This window comes from Lathamus discolor, chromosome 2 (assembly GCF_037157495.1).
Source record: "Lathamus discolor isolate bLatDis1 chromosome 2, bLatDis1.hap1, whole genome shotgun sequence".
Lineage (NCBI taxonomy): Eukaryota > Metazoa > Chordata > Aves > Psittaciformes > Psittacidae > Lathamus > Lathamus discolor.
The window spans coordinates 2,603,095-2,624,174 of record NC_088885.1 but is presented as its reverse complement, the minus strand read 5'-3'; the positions used below and the strand labels follow the sequence as shown (position 1 = coordinate 2,624,174).

The 21,080-nt window shown below is 38.6% G+C and overlaps 1 protein-coding gene across 12 annotated transcripts in view; it reads right to left on the bottom strand.

Moving 5' to 3' along the window:
- Positions 1-21,080, bottom strand: part of CLASP2 (cytoplasmic linker associated protein 2) — a 123,138-nt gene that overhangs the window by 28,779 nt on the left and 73,279 nt on the right. For 3 of the 12 annotated variants that reach the window (XM_065665408.1, XM_065665414.1, XM_065665421.1), the window contains 8 exons: positions 20,158-20,213; positions 19,098-19,268; positions 15,852-15,875; positions 13,249-13,266; positions 11,248-11,349; positions 7,265-7,435; positions 6,220-6,327; positions 1,295-1,404 (listed from right to left, as the gene is read on the bottom strand). In XM_065665408.1, coding sequence (XP_065521480.1) covers positions 1,295-1,404; positions 6,220-6,327; positions 7,265-7,435; positions 11,248-11,349; positions 13,249-13,266; positions 15,852-15,875; positions 19,098-19,268; positions 20,158-20,213 — 760 coding nt within the window. The remainder of the gene's footprint in view (positions 1-1,294; positions 1,405-6,219; positions 6,328-7,264; positions 7,436-11,247; positions 11,350-13,248; positions 13,267-15,851; positions 15,876-19,097; positions 19,269-20,157; positions 20,214-21,080) is intronic. The other 9 variants (XM_065665410.1, XM_065665416.1, XM_065665413.1 and 6 more) reach the window with 7 other exon arrangements.

The following is a 21,080-nucleotide window of genomic DNA, read 5'->3' as shown; positions in this document are numbered from 1 at the left end:
AATAAGCTATGAAGCTGTTAAAAGTACTGAAGATATTCTTCACATAGCACCAGTGTGGATAAATTAATAGCACAGGCTCGTTTACAAATTAGAAACAGAAACTTTTCATGTTCCATAGACAAATGTTTTTCTGTTGCTCCCTATTCCCAACTCCAGACTGACTGGCACTTAACTAATTCCCTGTCAATGCTGAAAGCTTGTTACAAGTTTACAATATCAGAAAAGGGAAAACCCACTCAATCTCACCATGATTTCTCAGGCAAGATTTCACAGATAAGCCAGTGAAGATACACCAATATTGAACTGATGTGCCAAGAAGACAGTCTGAACCAAGGAATCTATAAATCACCAGATTAAGAACATGTTAGAGTTCTTCAGGTGCTTTCCTTTGACATCTTGTTTCTCCCTGTCCAGTCATACCCGGCTAGACTTACTTATTTCAGAATCTAATTTGTAGCTGGTTTAAGAAAAAGATTATTTGGAACATTAATAAAAAGAGTAAAAATGATTTGCTTAGAGCATCCTGACTGATCGATAGGTAACAGGTACTTACATTTTTATCAGTCATTGTATACTATTTGAGTATCATTAAATATTTGTATTTGATTCATAGTGTAAGTATTTGACATTAACTGAAGACTTCAGCTTGATGATGTACATGTCAGAATTGCGAAGGACATAACGTGTACAGCTTGGCTCACTGGGGCAGGAGGGTCATGGAGCCGAACACTCCCTTTCTGAAGAACAGCAAAGGTTAAGAAAGGGAATGGCAGAACCAGGTTTAAGCTCAGTGTCACAGTTTGAAAAGAAAAGAAAACAAAGACTAAAGTTATGAAATGCTGCTTGCCAAGCCATCATTTATCTCTTTAGCATCTCTTACATGTTGACAGGCAGAGAAACTTCAAACAGAACCCAGCCTTATGAGAAGCAGACTGCTTCAGCTGTCATCACTGCCAGCTCTAACAAGCTTTCAACCTACCCAGAAGTTTGGCTGTTGTGGCCAGCGGCTGGTTAATGCAACCTGCTCAAGTGGCTCCTTGGGCCACTCCTACAGAGCAGCCCAAAATTATTCCCTGTCTGCTATGGAAAAAAAATGTACCTTTCTCAGAAGTTAAGAATTCTGTAGGGAACAAAAATCCCAACACTTTGCAGCTCTACCAATTCTGTTCCTCTTTTTTCCCCACCTAGAAGCCAGTAAAATCATGACTGACAAGTTCTTTTGCATAATTAAATACGCAGGTACCAAACATTTGAAGAGTCTGTATCCTACACAGCGTAAATGTGAGATTCTTACCAAAGCGTCTGCTACTGCCTCTTCCACATCAGAACCCGTGTTCAGAACTCGCATAGCACTAACTGATGATGACAATCGACTCGACTGACTAATTCCAAAGCTGGAACCTGCTATAACAACAAAAATGAACAGAAAGAATTCAGTCACGAGAGGAACATGGGACATTAATATCACACTCTCTTAAAAAAAAAAACCCAAGCAGAAGAAAAGCATTTGCTTAACATTTCTAACAAATTATGCAGTGGCTGAAATACTGGTTATTTCCATTCTGAAGTCTTTAGTGGTTCAGCGAAAAGTAAGAAATGAAGTAAAAACCAAAGTCAGATGCGCACATTCTATTCTATTACCACAGGGGGGAAAAAATCCCACAAAACAATGGTTTCAACTGAAAGAACCTTTTTTATTAGTTTTTTTTTAGGTCTTCTTCATGTTGGGTTTTTGTTTTCATTTTAGAAGGAAGCAAATGGAATGGGAATGCTATTGAGAGCGCTGATTAGAAAACTACATGCATAAAGAATGCTCTACAAATACTGAAAAAAGGAAAGCTAAAAAAAAAAAAAGGTCTTCTGCACGTAAAAATAAAATGGTTGTTGTTAAGGAAGAAAATTATTAACATTGGCTGAGGGGTGGAGACAAAATCTAGCAACATAAACACAACTATCTGGATTACTAAAACCACAAAACTCAAATTAATACAAATAATGCTTTAAAAAACTGAACTATGAGAATAACCAAATGGGTGGGGAAAAAAAATCCAGGATGACTGCACAGATGACAGCAAAGTGTACTCATCCTTCACCTGTAGCCCCATAAACATCAGGAGTGTAGAGGGCACCAGTGGATCTGGAGTGATGTCTGGAAGCTGCAATAACAGGATCATATAAACCCTATCTATTACCGTGGAAGCAGAGTGCTGCAATAGTTGCTTACATGAACAAGAGAATACTTATAAAAAGATACAGCTTTAGCAAAAGAAACTGCATTACACAGATGGAAAAAGCTCCAGGAAGTTCTTTGATTATACAGAACATGATTACACAGATTTATATGGGTTTGGGTACAGTGGACATTTCATGCATGATTTTCTTTTTAAATTTAAAAGATTAAACAGCAGATTAAAAGCAAATATGTTTAAAGAAAAGGTGTGTGGACACATGCACACAAACACACAGAGAATCCTCAGCAATATCTAGATAGCTCCACTGATACTGGTCTTCTATTGCAGTTACCTCAATTCTACATGCTTACATACCAAACATCACCTGCAAGCAGGGCCTCTTGCATGAACCTACTGTCCTGGCAGCTGGCAGCTTGTGTAAAACTGAGTTCCTGCCTACGTGCAGCTAAGTCAACCTCGGTTAAAACTCACCACTACGCTGAATGAAAGTTAAAATCAATTTTAATTAAAGGTTTAAAATAACTTAATGCTATTCATATTTCACATGGGTATTATTTTCTTTGAATAAATCAAATGTGAAATTGAAACATTTGTGTTAGTTACTACAGTTCATTAAGATTCTTTACAGTTATGGAAAGCAGAAACCAAAGATCCTGAAGGACACTGAATAAAATTGAGCACTCTCCGCCTCCTGGCACTGCCATAAAACTGGTCTTTTAGAGATCCTAAAGAAATGGACTCACCATTGCCAATATTTTTTTCTTAAACCAAGTAATTTTAAATACAACGTATGTCCAACAATTTATCTTCTTTCTTCCGTTCACCCAAGTTAAACAGCCACGTGAATGAAACTGGGTTTGACAATTTGAACTTGAATTCAAATGTCCACCCACAGTGACATAAACCCCAGATAGACTGTTATGATTTTAACTATAAATGCAAGTATTTTGCACCTTCCACATACATGAAATAGTATAAAGAGAAACCATGAATAATTCTCTACTCTGATAAACACTGACAAGGTAAGAGCTCAATTCAAATCAAATTACCCTGACACAGACCAAATCCCATTTGGGAAGCACACCTCTCAACCAAAGCGATCCAAAGTCCTGCAGAGGTCCCAGGAAGAACACTGTGGGTTTTCCACATGAAACTTTTTGCTCCTCACATAAGGCTTAGCAATGTATTTCATTTCAAACTAAACCCACGTGAAACTGTTTATCTAGGAAATTCTATTCTGCAACTGATGCTTTGTGAAGTCCTTGGTCCTTTAGGAGTGCATCTCAGCATGGAAAAGGAGATGGGACAGAGGATGCCAAACCAGAGGTGTCAAGGCTGACAGAGCTTTAAAAACAAGCGATAACGGGATAAAACTTTTCAACTACCTTCCATCACCAAGCCCTTAAAATTAAAGGTACAATTAAAAATTCAAACTTCAGGCACAGAATTCAAGATGATCCTGCCCCCATAGAGACTTGAAACATGCTGGTCAAGTTTTTGAGACAGTAAACACTACACTGGATCAAACATACTTTATTCCAAAGAATATTCTCAAGAATATTCTTCGTACCCCTCAAATGGCAGAAATTGTGCCAGTACTGACTTTTGTTGTGGTGATTTTTAATGAATGAATTAGAATAAGATTTTAAATGGCTTCAAAATAACATAATTTCTTAGCTAAAATATGAAAGTTATACTAATCTGATCTATTTAACTGTATGCAACAGAAAAAAGTCCATTTAAATGACTAATCCCTTGCTTTTCAAGAGTGGCAGTATCCCCCCAGGTTATAATCTGATACTGAGATGTGAGATGACATAAACACTTCATACAAGTGCATACAGAGCAGCAATTACGTAGCAATTGGGTCATCTTACGCCCCAAAAGGGCTTAGCATTCCAAGGCAAACATTGCTGTGCTGAGAATCAGACACAATACAGAATACATTCCCCCTTCCAACCCCATGCAAAGCTGCCTCTAGCTACAATCACAGACCTGAATTTGCCTTGTTTCATCTTCTACCCTTGAAAAACACTGCATTTAGTATTTTTGATAGAAGTTAATAGCGTCTCATTAAGACAAAACTGCTCCAACAAACACTGAATGGCACTCAAAATTATTCAAATAACTCATAATAGAAAAAATCCTAGCAATCCTCATTTATTCCAGGTACAGCTGCTGCTTGGTTGGTTCTTTTAGTAACACTGGATTCCTATATTTGCTACTTTGCATTCTCTGTGCTGTCAGATAATTCAATCTACTGCGTTTCTATAGGTACTTGTTTTGCTATCTGAAGACAAACCTCAAGTAGCATCAGTTCTGGAGACCCATCTTATGGTATTAACACAGATTTCTTGCAATAACAAGCATTTGGCCAAAACAGAAATGTAAATCAGGTCTCACACTGATGCAACTGAAGTCAAGCTGTAGGGTAGCAAAAGCAACACAAGATCTGGAAAATACCCTCCTTTGTAAAAGGAACAAAGCCATGTGTGTACTACAACAGGGCCAGCTGTGTTTTGGTAAAAACCATGAATTTACTAACGGACCCTGCATAATGTCCACTTTTCATTTTATTTCCCAATTAAGCAGCATCTGAGCAAATTAGCATTAGTTATTGAAACAGCTTTCATTCAATTAATCTGCACTTTGCCAAGGAACCCACGGCTGACAGGAAGCATACTGACTTACCAGACCACAACAGACTTCCAATGCTAATTAGGAGTACAGTTGGGTACCTCAATTTGCGATAGAAACAAGAGATTTCCTACTTCAGACTATGTTTAACAGGTAGTATTAACTGCAAGCTACACTTGAACAAACAGAAGAAGAGGAACACATACTGAACACTAACTCAGACAAAAATAACACCCCAAAAGATCACTTTCAGATACATTTGTACAGAATTTTGTATTACCAAATAATAAAAAACCCCAAACACACAAACCCGATATGTAAAAAGACTTTTATCAACATTTACTACTTCCTAGCGACCTCGACAAGGATATGTAGAGATGAGACGCTTCCCTAATCCTTGACCAACACGTCAAAATAACCGTAACCCAAAGTTCCTGTGTTTTACTGACATTTCAGGAACAGACACAGCTCAAGAACCTTGCCAAATCCTTCAGATGCCAGGTCAACAAGCTGAAACACTAAGTGAAACCAAAACTTGTACTTCGAGCAGCTCTAGAAAAGAGGCTGAATGTAGCTGTACATGCATGAAAGTATAAAAGGTTTTGATTACTCTTCTTCCCTACTGAATGACAGCTGCTGCCTCCACTACTTCTCACTTGTGCCACGCAGATTAAAAGTAACCTTCAGAATGGTACTTTGTTCATCTGCTTGTACAAGGACTTTGCTATGTGCGCTGCTTGTTTTTCCAAAATGGAAAACAGCATCATAACACTGCTCCAGTAGATTGGTCCTGTATCTGCACCATCTTACTGCTTTAACAGCAAAAAGTTGTAATTCTGCTATTTTCTCATATAATACAGTGATGACACTAAAGATAAGGAGACATAAAATGAAGTGTACTTTCTTCTTATACACCAAAATGATTCACTGGCTAGAGAGCAATTTTGAACAGCAGCAGGCCCTAGCAGCTGGTGCAGGGACAGGCAAAGGATGACAGCCATACTGTACTCTGCTCTAGGTCACTAAGAAATGGATTACCTAATTGCACCCAAGCCATGAGTGCTGTAGTAAGGAGAGAAACACTTAGTTTCAAAAAACCCTTCCAAAAGCAGAACTGCCCTTTGAAAAAAGGTACCGAGATGCTGCATATCACACACCTTTCCAAGCGTGGGATTTAAGGTATGACTAACACTAGCAAAGCGTTTATTTTTCAAGTGTGCAGCCCATTCACACATTGGTCAGCTCTCCATGGAAGGAAGTGGTGAGTGAGCCAAAGGAAGGGAAAATAATGGTGGCTGGCTATAAGCTAAATGGAGGAGGCACGGACTCGTTAGGAGCAGTAATGAAGGGCAGGGACAGCCATGCAAGACAAGGGGCAGAGAGTACTTACCCAGGGGCGGGAAAGAGCGGACAGGGCTCGTGTCCCTGCTACTTTCACGGCTGGCCTCCCGACTGCACCCCTGACTCACACTAGGGCGAGGAATGCGGCTGCCTCGTGCTAGTATGATTCAGGGTACAGACAAACAGCAGCACAGAAGGGAGAAGACATAAGAAAAGTTGCAATTTTAATGCAATTGTGGTTTTGAAGTAAGATCAAAGACGCATTTCTAAGAATAGACACTGATGATTATGTTGTATTCTAAGTCATAGCTGTTTCTGCACACTTGTTTGATTGTGCTGGAGCATACTACGTGTAGCCCATTCAATGAAGTTATTGCTTCATACAGCTCAAAATTGGGATTTACCAACTCCTGAATGAATGGCTGAAAAACCTCTTAAAAAGGATGAAGAGGGAACAAGCAACGAAAAAATCTGAAGAGAGTACCGATTCGGAATTTGTACTCGCATCAAGCTGATCAACAGTAACACAAATTAAAAACCCCTCAGCTTTCCAAAGATAGAACACAGAAAATTAATGCAGCTAAAGTAAAAATTAAAATACAAACCAAAGAGCAGCAGCAGCACCATTAACATCAACTGATATTCTTCAATAGTATTGTTTGTAATAATTAGGTTATATCAGGAGGTCTAAGACATAAGACACTCATTTTTCTATCAATGAAATGTACACATGCAAGCACACATACAAAGAACACAAAAGTAATGAAGAAAGAAATCTTTTCAAGATGGTATCACACTTTCATTCAATGGATGTGGGTATTACAGGGGTAGGGATAGGAAGTGAAGAAAAGAGAAAGAGAAGGAAGAAAGGGAGGTAAGGAAAAGAACTACTACTGCATTCTGACAAATAAATGGCAAAAATTTGAAGGTTCAGCTTAAATTTACACCTGCTGAAGACTAGCCTCAGAAAATAGGAATGTTTTAGATTTTTATTGATATGTATTGCGATTTTATCATCCACCTAAAACTGAACACAAGCTAGCACTTGCAGTAAGACGGGCTATAAAGAAACCAAGTTATTCAATGATTCTTACCTACTGACAATCTGGAAGGACTTGCTTCCCTACTGCACCCCTGACTTCGTGGGATTTTGCTCCGTTTTTGTGCAGCTGCAGGATTCACTAACCCCCTCTGAATTCCTGTGTTCATAGTGGAAAGCGTGGTTGTTGTCAAAACTCTTCCAGGAGACCCAGATCTACTGCCAGCTGAAGGCAAAATGAACAAATGTAAGTAACCACAAGAGAAGATACACAACCGTGGTTAAAAAGAAACACTTAAAGTTAGTAGGGAAGTGGTGGTAGACTGAAATGGTCCGGAAAACTGACAAGGTACGACTGTGAAATAAATACCTTGTTTCAAGTTCTTAGAGCACTACATACAAGGTAGGTAAAATTATCAATTCAAGGAAGCACTTGACATGGTATTTAGCGCCTGATACACTTAAGAAACCATGAACAGTATTTCTAGTCTTCATCAACAGTTCCAATGTCTCTTAACAAGAACTCTAATCACATTTTCCATTAAAAAAATTAAAAACCCAAGCCAAACCAAAAACAAACCCCCAAAATCTGCTAAAAAGCTAAAGGGAGCAACATTAAACTAGTAATTTCATAATTATCTACCTCTTCCAATGCAACCGATGTCACAATAAAATAACATATTTTTCTTAATATTTAAATTCTTCACTCTTGCTTTTAAAAGCATGGGGTCTTTAAGCATTATTGTCTGAGAAGTTAAATAAAATGTCACTGAAGACAATTAAAGTCCTCACGTTCATTTCTGAGGATGTTATCCCACAAACTCAAATGACAATCTTCAACTGGTTTTAAACAAGCTAAAAAACCTGATCAAGACATATTTAAGAATCTCATACTTTTATTAATCAAAACTGTACATTACGGAGTGCTATGAATCTTTAACACACTGCACTCGCTACCAGAAACAGGTCTTGATCCCCAATTTTGATATTTCAGCTACAGAAAATTAAAGTTCTAAGCCCTAATAGGGATCCATTCTTCTCCAGTTATAACTCGTCTATACCACCAGTGCTGTAAGTATACTGCCTCCAACCGCAGAACTCAAGGAGTCTGACCAAGTAAAAAGCAAAACGTAATTTTAACCCAAGATTAATTCCATACAGATGCAAACCTTTCAGTCATCTCTAAAAAATAACCAGGTAAGCCCACAGCTATGCTATCAGATCTACAAACTTCACATGCAACATCTCAAGTGAGTTTCATGGGTTACTTCTTATGAGGCACATTAAAAAAAAATACAAGTTGATTAAAGCTCGACTATATGGGAAAAGAAACAAAATCCCAAACAAAATAGAACATATGCTGGGAAGAAGGGTAGGGGGAAAGTGAAGCAATGTACCATGCATGGACTTTCATTGTTTGAATTCAAATCGGAAATGATCATTTAGCAAAATCCCTTTTCCAAACTATGGGCCTATTCAGCAGAAATGATAAATAAAACATTAAACAGCCTGCAGAAATCAACAGTAACTTCCATAGCAAAACAAAAAGAGAATGGGCAAGCCTGTACAATTGCTGTGGGCTGCAAAAATTAAGGGTTAAGCGATTGCTGCATATCAGGGCATTCAACTTAGACCTGCTATTCTTATGCCTTCTTCCTGCCCTCCAATATTTTGTATATCTTTAAAACAACTAAAATACTTCAGAAGTCTTCAGTGTGCTGGAGGCTTTCTGAAGGTTTTATTCAGTAGTTCAAAACCCTGAAAAACTTGAGACTCAAGTCTCAGAATATATAGAAGAAATGCAACATCTCATTCTAATGCTTTATCTTCCTATAGTCTGACCTGCAAAAGCACAAAACCAAATGAAGCTTAATATCCTGAAAACATAATGCTGATAACAGCACTGGCACACTTATCAATACTAGCACTGGCAGCAGGTCTAAGGGAAGTGAATGATGAAAGAAGCATTAATAAAACAGCATTCCAAAAATGGCCAAAACCTCCCAACTCTACTGTCTTCTAAATAAGGATTACAACCAAGCAGGTGAGAAAAGTGAGCCAGCGTTTCTGCTGAATAGGGTCCTCAAATGAGAGATGTCAAACAGGTGATCAAACAATGAGTACACAAATTCCATAGACTCTTACCACCAATGGGGTTAGCAGACTGTGATCCTGACCAAGTGTAAAGGCAGGATTAGGGTAGGGGTTTATAATCCATGAAGAGGGAGGGAGCAGAGCAGATTAAAGAAATGGATGGCAAATGGAAATAAGAAAGCTTTAGTCATTTCACACAGGAAAAAAAGCCACAGGGAGTTATGTTAAAGCAGTGCTTTTAAGTAGCTTCCACAGTTGAAGAATTAAACTCAGATGCTATGCACAAAGCAGATGAAGCAAAGCTGCACAAGCAAATTACAATTCTTCAGCTTTCTAATCAATAACTGGATAATACTGAAGAATTACATTTCAATTAAACATGAAACTGGAGCCTCCATATTACTTTCAAAGAATACTGCATTGCCAAAAAGGTTCAAGTGGTTCAACAGCTGAACAAAAAAGAAAATCACACACAAGGCCAAAACTTTACTTTAATTTAGAGACAAACAGTAAAGGAACTGAGCTGCAGGTGCGGTGGATGACAAAAAACCAACTCACAATGGCACAACTGAAAAGACTTGCACAGAATTTCAGATTTTCCTCTTTAAAATTCATCTGAGGTACAAGAATTTGTTTCCATTCAGAAATTCAATTCTTTTTCTCTGAATGAAGATTGCAATGTCATTTTTGCACATGTTGCTGAATGACCTGACAACCAAACAGCAAAGGAGAGGAAAAAAATGGAGCTATTTTTTTCCATAGATAAGAATAAACCAATGAGCTATAGATTGAATAGACACTTATTTTATGTTACAATTTAAAAGTAGGAGAGTAAAGGGCTTCTGAAACCCTAAAAAAAAAAAAAGTATCTTTTGTAAAAGCATTCAAATTTGCAAGTCTTTCATAAAATGATCTTTGAACAAAAGCACTGTTGTAACCTAAACTTACAAAAGCATCTGTGGTGCAGCAATTATTAAAACATAAAAGCAAAAAGCTTCAATCTGATAGGAAGCTGTTCTCCCACTATCTACTGGGGAAGTAACCAAGCATGGAAACATAGAGCACTATGCTCCCCCACAAGGATGTGACAATTTCCAGTCAGATAAAGCAACCCCAAGGCTGGCACATGGTGCCACAACTGCCCTTCACCTGCCCACTCGTATGTGCCTGGGTATCTTCCTTAAAACATCTCAGAATTCTTGTTCTCCCCCACTGACAGGTTCTAATGAGCTATCTGGAGCCAACAGTGATGAACTGAAACACTAACGAAAGGCTGTAAAAATGCATTCATGCATTTAATTTTCACACATCATCACATGTAAATGAATCTAGTTATTTAAGTATCAATTCAACTTATCCCTTTAGACACGAATACTGTGCAAAAAAGATCCAAGAGCTAGAGTAGTGCCCAGCTTAAAATGAAAACAGGTATGTCTGGCTGAAAAATAAGGCTTTTTGAAAAATGACAATTAGGTCTGGCAGGTAACACTGAGGGCACTGTTCAGTGTACCCACTCTTCTGTATCTCTTGTCCATGCTTCATTTGTGCCTGACACAGAAGTTAACTGGTCTTTTGTGTTGGGGAGGTCAGAAATGGGGGGGAAAAGAATGTTGAGAAGTTATAACTGAAGACAGAATTTAAGGGTAGATTTAGTTTTCATTTCTTGTTCCAATATCTAATTTAATTGGCAAATGAAGACCTAACCTATTATTTTGTCCAGAGAAAAACAACATGAATTAGAAAAGCATGCAAATACCACTGACCCAAAACACTGAAAAAATACCTTCATTGCTGTCTGGCGATGAAGAACCTAAGGCACAGAACAACAACTCAGTATGTAGCTATGTTTTAAAGTTAACTTTGACTGTAGCCATTGGTCAACGAATATATGCTTAAACATTTGGCCTCTTTATCAGGTATAACTGACAAATAGAATATACATACGCTGAGACTGTGACACCACTTTGGTTCTACTCCGTCCTCTGGAATCTGTTTTAGAATTGCCAATACCAACAGAAGGTGTTGAAAGCTTTGTTCGTACGCGGCCTAGAACGGAAAAAGGGCATTGTATCAGTTTTTCACAGTAATGTAGAAAGCAAAGCATCAGTAGCATTGACTAACATTCTCTTAAGTTTCTTTAGATAAGAAAGCAGGATAATGTAATTCAACTGGTGAAGATTTATTTGGGATAATTAGTAGAACTTTGAACATGTTGAAGGACTTCATAGTGGAGGAATCAAAGTACTTCCCCTCTGATGCTGCATGTTTCTGTAAATGATTCACACTATCACTTGAATACCCTGATTCTAGCTAGCTCGTTCTTGCTTCCTCCATCAGTAGGTTGATTACATTAAAAAAGGGAAGTATATTAAATATAATAAGCAATGCATATGCTAATGCTGCTGTACCAGGTACAGTCTTCTCACGATTACTTGTGGTTGTAATTCTGCTTTTGCTGTCAGAAACCTACAAAAATTATGTTGACTGGGTTCTGAGGCTTCTGCCTAACTTCACTCCTCAGAAACCTAAATACTGGCTTTCCTGTTAAGGCAGGTTCCACCATTAGCCTGGCCACAGCTACATAGACTTCTACCCGATTTCCCAAACCTTTTACATCATTTTACAAAGAGCAAGTACACTTAAGTACTTCTCAGTGAGAGCACAATATAAGGAAATGCTACTCTTTGCAACAAATAGAAGAACTAAACCAATAGATTCACTTCCCTCTACAAAGCCAAACCACCTTGGTTTGGGTTTAACTTTTCTGCATTATTAGCAGTGTTCCTCATAACACCCAGCATGTACACTGAAATTGCAAAAGAAAGGAAGACCCCAGTTGGATGAATCATAGGTAACCGAAAGATTATTCATGAAATAAAATAGTAGAAGCATATCCTAGATTTGCTGAGCCAATCTCTGCAGCAACAGAAAAAATTAAGTCAAAACCATGCTAACCAAATTCTTACAAGTTGGAAGAACAAACCCCAAAAAGCTTATACAGGGCAGATGCAGCTCAACAAGTAATCCACTTTAAAACCAGCATCATTAAAATGTTTTCTAGACATTTAGAGTCAATATTAGACTCAGAAGAATTAGATACACAGACTGGTATTAAGTTCAAGTTTCTTTAGGCTTTCCACAGCAGAATTTGGAGACCAACCAAGTTAATATTATTCATCCAAGTAGAGGGATTAGCCATAGATGAGAGTCTATAAGAGAATCAGGATAAAGGAGGTTATTCACTAAACTGTTAGAAAACAATATCCTAGCGAGAAAGGTTAGATTGACTAGTCCAAACTCTACTAGTTATCCCTGTGCAATAGCAATGTTTTCCCACCAAGTGCTGTGAGACTGCAAGGCATGTAACTGCATACAGAATCTGGCCCAAAAACCTCGGAATACAGAGTGCCACTATTTCGATACCATGTTAAATTTCCACTTGAAACCTGGTTCGATTTTATCAGAGTACAAAATTTGTGCTTCCGAAGCAAATGAACTGTTAACTCACTTGGAGTCTCTACATCCATTAACTGACGACAGGTTTAAATGTTAATAGTGTATTGAACATGAATTCTCAGGTCTCAAAGAGATGAGTAATAGTAGCAACCTGCTTTCCAGAGCACGAACACATTTGATGAAATATTCTGTGACAAGACTGGCTTTAAAAAACGAATGGAAAAATGATACAGCTCCTACGTTTTTTACACTAAACAAAATGTTAAGCCATGGCACTTCTACTGCAGATGAGTACTCAAGAAATGAAATAAAAAGCAAAAGAATTCTGAAGATACTACATGACAACCAAGTATTAGATGCGTAAGCAATCGGGACTTATGAACCTCCACAAAGCCCTGGAAAGACCATATTCTACTTTTAAAGCTTAATTTGTATCAATGAAAATATGAAGCTGAAAATGTTAGCTGGTCTAGCAAAATATTTTCTTACCATCTTCAGAAGCTGTTCCTAAACAGAAAAAAATAATAAAATACATGATATTCCAAACAATATTGTGTCCCTCCAATTCCTTTTTGAGATTATTTTTATGAAACTTGACAAATTTTATCGAGAGGGCTAAAGCTTTTGTGTTGTTGCAACTCCATTAGCGAACTAAAGAAACACTATCAAGAAACACCAAGACTATACTGCTAGTGAGTTACAGGAATACAGCATTTAGCACTGGCTTCCAAACTGGTTTACAAAACCACCACAAAAAATAAATAGGAAAAAATCAAAACTGAGATCAGTCAACAAAATGCCACGTAGAGACGAAAACAGGAATCAAAAGTACCTTAGTGCAAGACCTTCTGAAAATGAAAACATACTATTATAAATTGTCCAGGGAAAAAACACAGCGTTTCCCACACTGGACAGTGAGAACTGGACAGGAGACAGCGAGGAGGATGTCTCCAAATTAAGTCCATGATTTCCTTGAAAATGCACAAGATGGAGTTTTGCTCAGAGAAGTGGAAGCAATGAGTTTGCTGAAAGCAGATCACACATGAACAAGTACGCCAAGCTTAAGGCTTGATGATGACAAAATGAGAGTCAGACAAATCTTTTTACTGATATCAGTACTTAGGAGTTGATGGGAAGCTCTCTAAATAGCAGTCCTTCCTCTCTCCAAGCTGTTTTGAAACGATTCTGATTATGGAATAAAACATGTACTGGTAGTGATAAAAATGTTAAATGCCTCAAAAAAAAAAAAAAAAAAGGGTATTTCCATTTCTATTTTCACTTTCTGCCATTTCTGCCTTGTAAAAGAACTTCAATGACTACAACATCTGTCAGTGCCTTTGGCTGGCCTCAGCTGAACTTTCTCAGCAGACCTGGCCATGGCTTCCTCATCTTACACTATCTTCAAGGTGTTAGCTTCAAAAACTCCCTCTATAAGATTAATTCAGTGTAAATTTCAATGCTTCTTCACAAAAACCAGTTACAGTAACATGTATGTAGGAGTGCCTCAATGTTTTCCAGATCAAATTTCCCAGTCTCTATTAAAAAACCCCAGATCCAACATGTTCCAGAACTGCATCTTGGAAGGCAGGTTCTGTGCAGCACCTAAGCAAGGCTAACAGCTAACCGCTCCTAAAAGGGATTGTTTTGTTTCTCCTTCTTTGTCTACCCACCTGGTTTGGATGGCTAAAGGCTATTAGCTCCAAGAGCTATGTGACAGAAAACTACTCACTTTCAGTTTATTAAATCAGTTTTCTGGTGTTTGTTCATCTCCAGTGATCGATAGTGGATTATGGTAAGACACTAGCAAAAGAAGTGGTAAAACCACATGGCCAGGGTTAGTGGAGAAGTTAAAGAACGTTAGTTCCTCCTGGTGGTGGTTAGATCAGAGCAGCTACAGTTGGAGAGCTAAGTTGTGTTCATCCTATCTCACATATCACCCCTACAGACACCCTCTATAAAAAACCCTGTTACACTGACCAAGTGTGGGACACTTCCCCTACTGTTTTTAAAATGATGTGTGGGGCACCAGTAGTTGTGACTATCGGTCTGAGCAGAAGAAAAAGCCTATACACACGGCCCTAAGAACCTTTGACACTGGTAACAATGTGCAGAAGCTCAAGATTAAGTGTCTAGCAGCGACAGCTATGAATAAATCCTCTTATATGCAACATAAGGGAATCTGACATGGAAATAAGCAAGACTTACTTTCTGTACAAACTCCCCTCATTCTATTCAAGTAGGCTTGCCATCTGCAATGCTCAAATATGGCTCAAATTTTCACGCATACTCTCAACTGCTTCTCATGAAACTGATGACCTGTGCTTTAAAATGATTTGAGATTCTGGGTGTGAGGGATCTACCACAACACACTTTATTATGAGGGAAGCAAAACTTACAGACAACTGCTGCGAGAAGCTCCATTTTCAACCACTTTGCAGTTAGGATAAAAATACAAGACAACTGCCTCCATGTGTTTAATACAACGAATTAAGAAAACCCAAATGCTAAAACATAGCTGGAATACATGGTAAGCTATTTTAACAGATAGGTCCTCTTAACAGCCTATTGTTTAATAGAATTACATTATATTAGAAGATTTCCTGGCACTTAAAATTCAGTAGCCAGACTAGATTTTGATGCAGTGCATTTGAAAGAGATTTTAGTTTAATTTCTTTAAAAAGTCCTTAATTATGTGGCCAAGCACCTTTTGCTCTCCCACTGCTGTTCTGCCACAAAGCCAAGTAATTTGACTTTACAGGTGAAACTTATAGGAGATGATGGAGCTACAGCTAGTTTTAAAAATGCATGTATTGATTAGACTTCCTCTGTAATTAATAGAGCTCTTAAAACAGAATAGCAGTAACAACCAATTCTGACAGTTTCTGTTGTTGATAGACCAGTCATCAAAAACATTGATAAATATAGCATTAACACGACACATATATTAAGACATCAAGATTACATAAAGGTTAATGAAAACAGCATAGTATTTTTGTTAATGAAAAGAAATATATTAAATAACAATAATTTTACATAAGACACTTTATTAAGTATTTAATAGAATTAAGAGGACAGACTAAATGATTTCTTACCATCCATCTTGTCAGAAGTATCCTCTTTGTTGAAAAAGCAGGCAAAGAAACATGGAAAACTTAGTGTGTTAGAATAAAGGTGTTCACAGCAGAGTCATAAAACATTAATTAAGGAAAATACATTAATATTAAACACAGCAGACATGTTTATCTAATTCATGCATGTTTAAGCTACCTTAAGTAAAAGTAGGTTTCTCTCAATACAAGGTACAAAACTACAGAAAGGGGTAGAAGTACCCCACCCAGGGATGTGGAATCTCTCTACATTACCCAGATTAAAGAAAACCCTCAAAAGTTAAATATCTATGATCTGTTTCAGGTTTGGTATCAACCACTACTGAAGCATTAGTTCATATTTACATCATTACTGAGCATCAATATTTATATTCCTTATAAAATATGCTCCTGAGCATGAAGCTCCACCTGGGGTAAGGGGCAGCAGGAAAAAAATACATGACAATAAAGACAAATGGAAGGAAGTTCCACTCTGGTTCTAAAGCATTAAAGATTCACCAGTTCAGCTGGAAGGTAGCACACATGTATTCTGACAGGAACAATCAAAATCAAGCCATTTAGCTTGACAGAGATATAATTACAGCTCCAATCTCCTCAAGAAGGACATTCATACTTGACTATGTCAGAGGCAGTCAACATTTAGAATAACTAGAGAATGTCCTCCTGCTTCTAGAACAGTCTTCATAAAAATAAATCATAAATAAGCAAGAGTTCTTCTACTAATAATAAAAACAGGAGAGGCAGAGATGACTATAGGTTAACTAAACTCATGAACTTGTAGTCTTCTGAGGCTCTAAATCTGGCAGGTCTTTAAGCAAAAGGTGGATGCTTCTCTGTAAGGGAGGGTGAAAATTAACCCAAGCTTCAGGAGACAATGTTTCTTATTTTTGGTACTGACTGCAACACCTGAGAAGATGTGGAAAGCAGCATGGAAATAGAGGAACATCTTCTAGGCATTTTTGCAGCACGGTCAGCATTATCTTGACAATTTTATCACTTAAGTTTCCACATTTGGACTCATATGAAACAACCCCCTTGCTATGAACAGAGAGGAGTTTAGAAATTAGCCCATTTTCTGAAACATGGCACTTGCTTGGATCCGCACCCCAGTTTTTTAACTAAGAGCAAATACTATTTTGAGGTGGATTGTGTGGTTAATCCATACAAACATACAACAGTCACACTCTACATGTGTAATTTAACTACCTCACCAATGTTAAAAATACAATTAGGAGAATAAGCCAAGCTCCATCAAGCAGTACTATGCCTGTGTGACTGCAAACAAACCTTGGCCTCCTTGGCCATCACTGCCCTTATACCACCTGTACCAGATTTGCCTTTACTGTACACTGGTAGCATTACATTATTGTGCCATTTCAAACCACCACTGCTTTCTTCTCCACAGGTGGTAGCATCTGCTAGCAAGAAAAAGCTTTCCAGCTGCTCAAATCTAAGGATTCAAAAGAATCTGACCTGGACTTACTGCCTGCTTATTCCGCTCCCCCACCCTCACTCACCAAACCCATTAAATATGAAAGAGAATAAGCCATTTCTTTATTTCTATATTCTAACCCTGCATAAATCCACGACCATTCACTTCCCTGAAAACCTCTGTGCCCTGCCCTCCCTCAACCCTCGCTTAGAAAATCCTGGGCATGAATCCCATACTGCTGAAAATGTTCTGAAAGCAGACCAATATCCCAATTGAGAGCTAACTTTCTGTGAAACTCTTAAGACCAAAGCAGTCCATTTCATAAGCACCAAGAAGACAGATTAAGAGAGAGAGACTGCTCTTTCTTCTCTGTTTTACTTCCTTTCTTCCTTCTACCACCACGCTGTGTGCCACTGTTACTTCTCAACACCAGCTTTGTCTGACATTTAGAGTATGTCCCACTGCAAATCAAAACAGACCAGGCAACGATCTGATCTTGGAGAATAATCATCCCTCCTGTTTCAGGCTTTTAGGCATTAAGTTAGGAGGACCTGAGGACTCCACAAGCATCTCTCCTTCACCCAGCTAACTGGTGTCTACTTGCTACCCAGGTTCTCCAATTCCTCTCTATGGGCACTAGAGGGACCTCACACCCAAAATCCTTATTGCAAGTACTCCTCCAGTCAGCACACACTCATAAACTTAATTCTAAATCAGCGGTGTTCAAACTAATTCAAGTGGGACCTGAATGAAAAAAGAACCAGCTCATTTAAACTAGTTTTTAATTTTAAAAAGGACAACAAAAACCTTTGGAAACCATAGCCTAAGTGTACCCCAACATCTCCCCAGACACAAGGTAAATCAGAATTATCTGGTTTCTCTGCCTCTCTCGTTATCATCTTCAGCAATACTGACATTAGGACATGCCTCGTCAGCGATCTCACTGGCACACAAGCCAAGAAGAAAAAGCTAACAGTTTGTGAACACTAAATCTCACTTCCCCTATTGCTACTCCTAGAGTATGGATAACCTGAAGACAAACCCCTGCCCGTATTCCTTTACCTTTCCCACTTAGTGGAGGTTCTAGCATCTGCCATCAACACCACCCAATAGTCTTCTGCACTCTTATCAGTTGTAGCACTATCTATATCCAACAGGAAGTATTCTTATCAAGGAAGACTGTCACCTACATGAAAAACATCCACACAGTTCCACCAACATGCTTAGGGAAAAAAAAAAAAATCTATGAAATCAATGTCATGTATCATTGTGTAAAAAGCTTTTGTATTGTGTGAAGAAGCCACCACTTATTGCCAGGATGTCTCTTTAGCCCTGCTGTAAAACAGTCAGCTAAGGAGCTGAGAAAATGGAAAATCAAAGAGTCCTAACACTCATTTCCTCAGTACTTCTAAAAACAAAAAGCCATGATTTCCTTGGGTGACATGGTTTAGTGTGAGGTGTCCCTGCCCATGGCAGGGGGGGTTGGAACTGGATGATCTTAAGGTCCTTTCCAACCTTAACTATTCTATGATTCTGTGATTACCATCTGCTGTTAAGTGAGGGTACCACTCCATCCAGCATTTAATATTAACTCCAGATTAACAAATGTAAGGACCACGCTATGGACACACACTTTGCACTGGCGTTCTCCCAGCACATGACAAGTAAAACCTCTCGCTAAGCTGGTCACTTGCTCTTCTGCAACATCCCAGCACTACTGAAATGACCATTTTTTCACAAGTAGAAGTGCTTTCCTGTAACCCCCGATAAACCCCTCAAGGTGAGGACGTCTCCCTTACCTAGAGATGCGTAGGACCCTGGGGGCAGCCCGGCTGCCAAGAGGCGCCCGGCTCCGGTGGGCTGCCCAGCAGCATGCCGTGCCTTGGCGCCTGCGGCAGCGTTGACATCTATGTCACTGCGGGACCTCTGCAGCGCACCTGGGCCAGCAGCGCTCTTGCTGCCGCCTGAAGCTAGAAAAGAAAGATTAGGAAATCAGTTGGCAATGAATGAAATACATTGTATTAAACAGGTTAACATTCTCTACTATTGCAGCCTACCTGCAGAAAGGACAGGAAGCCATGTAAAAAGGTGTAAGTCAAGTTAAGTATCATTGATTTTAAGAAACAAACTAGACCTGGTACTGCCTTGAAATTCAGCTAAAGAGCTATTTATTTTACAGTAGTATTTACCTTCACGCAATGTGAAACTTCAGCATTGTTTAATACAAACTATGTGCTCTCACCCTAGTACAAATAATGCCATTCTTGACATTCATGTGATTTATTCTATCAACATAAGGAAAGTTATGGCATCCCTTGTGATTCTGAGGGGAGGTAACTTGGCCAACACTTCAGGTGAGATACAGCCACCAGCAGGCTGAATGCTTACCTTGAACTGATTTAGGGTTCCATCTTCTGTAAAGTCTTTCTATTCACCTCCTATTATGAGCTGAGTATTAACTATTTGCTTCCATTAATTTTAACCACTGTTTTATGTCTTCAAAACTTGACTCCCAATTTACCAGCTCAGTATCCAGAAAACAAACACCCTCAGCTACTGGCCATCTGTAAACAGGAGTTCCGTGATTTACTCCAAGCCAATTTGCTACTAATTGATCATTTGTGTCTTATACTTGCAGCAACTGGAAATACATAAAACATGAAGCAAGTATGAGGCAGCCTTAGCTCCAGATGTAGTCTGTAGTAACAGGTACCATTGTTCAGCTTGTAAACAAGGGAAAAGCTTAAGACAGTAAAATGTGAAGCCGCATTTAAAGCTTTTAATTCAAAGAACACAAAGAACAATCGCTGAGCCTTATATCACATCATATTATATATCACCATACTGCAACCACCTCACCTCTGCCTGCCAGGCTTGCTGCATTGGCTGCAGACCATTTCGAAGACAGAGGCCGACTGGAAAAAGAAAACAACAAAACAAACCCGTAAGTCTCATATACCAGATCCAAAAGTCAATAATAAGAGAGAGAAAAAAATCTTCTGTTCTTCTCTCCCCTTCAACTTTCTCAACATACTTTAGATAAGCGCATTAAATACAGAATGATAAGAAAAACACATCTTATCTTTCATATTCCATAAAATTCCATTTTCTTCACAACGCATTAGTTCTTTGGTTACCAACAGGCACACTCAGCTAACACAGGCTTCAGGCATGATCTGTACAAAGCTTTAACCACTGGCCAGATCCTACACATCAGCTGTCCAACAAGCACAGTGGAAGCAGCACAAGAACCGAGTTACAAATGACAAAGGAAAAGGCTGAATTTGTAAGCAGCTAGACTGAATTTCCCCTGTTTCAATGTTAGAGACTCCCACAATTTATAAAAGGAGGAAAAAAACATGCCTTGTCCTCTGTGTTCTCTCTCCACTTCCCTTTACTCTTACTGCAAAAAAAGAGTAGCTGCTGAAGCAGAATCTTTTTGTCTACTGAAGTTTAACTGTGAGCCCTTCCTCCTGCCTGGTTCTGAAGGGCAAAATGCAGGCAGAGGGACCAGGGAAAAGCAAAAGGCTATTAGAAGAAAGTGTGATACTTTGTTCATTGATTCCTACCCAGCAATCTAAATATTCATTTGACTGGGAAGGTTTGTATTTACTGAAATTGTTGACTATTTCATCAACAATCAAATTACCACCTCAGTCTAGAGACTCAGTTTCAGTAAAAATAATCCCTCTCTAATTCGAAACCAGAAAGCAGAGCTATGAGAGATGCCTCATGTGGTGTGTTTACTTGAGTTATTAGCTCAGGTGCTCAGTGACAATCCA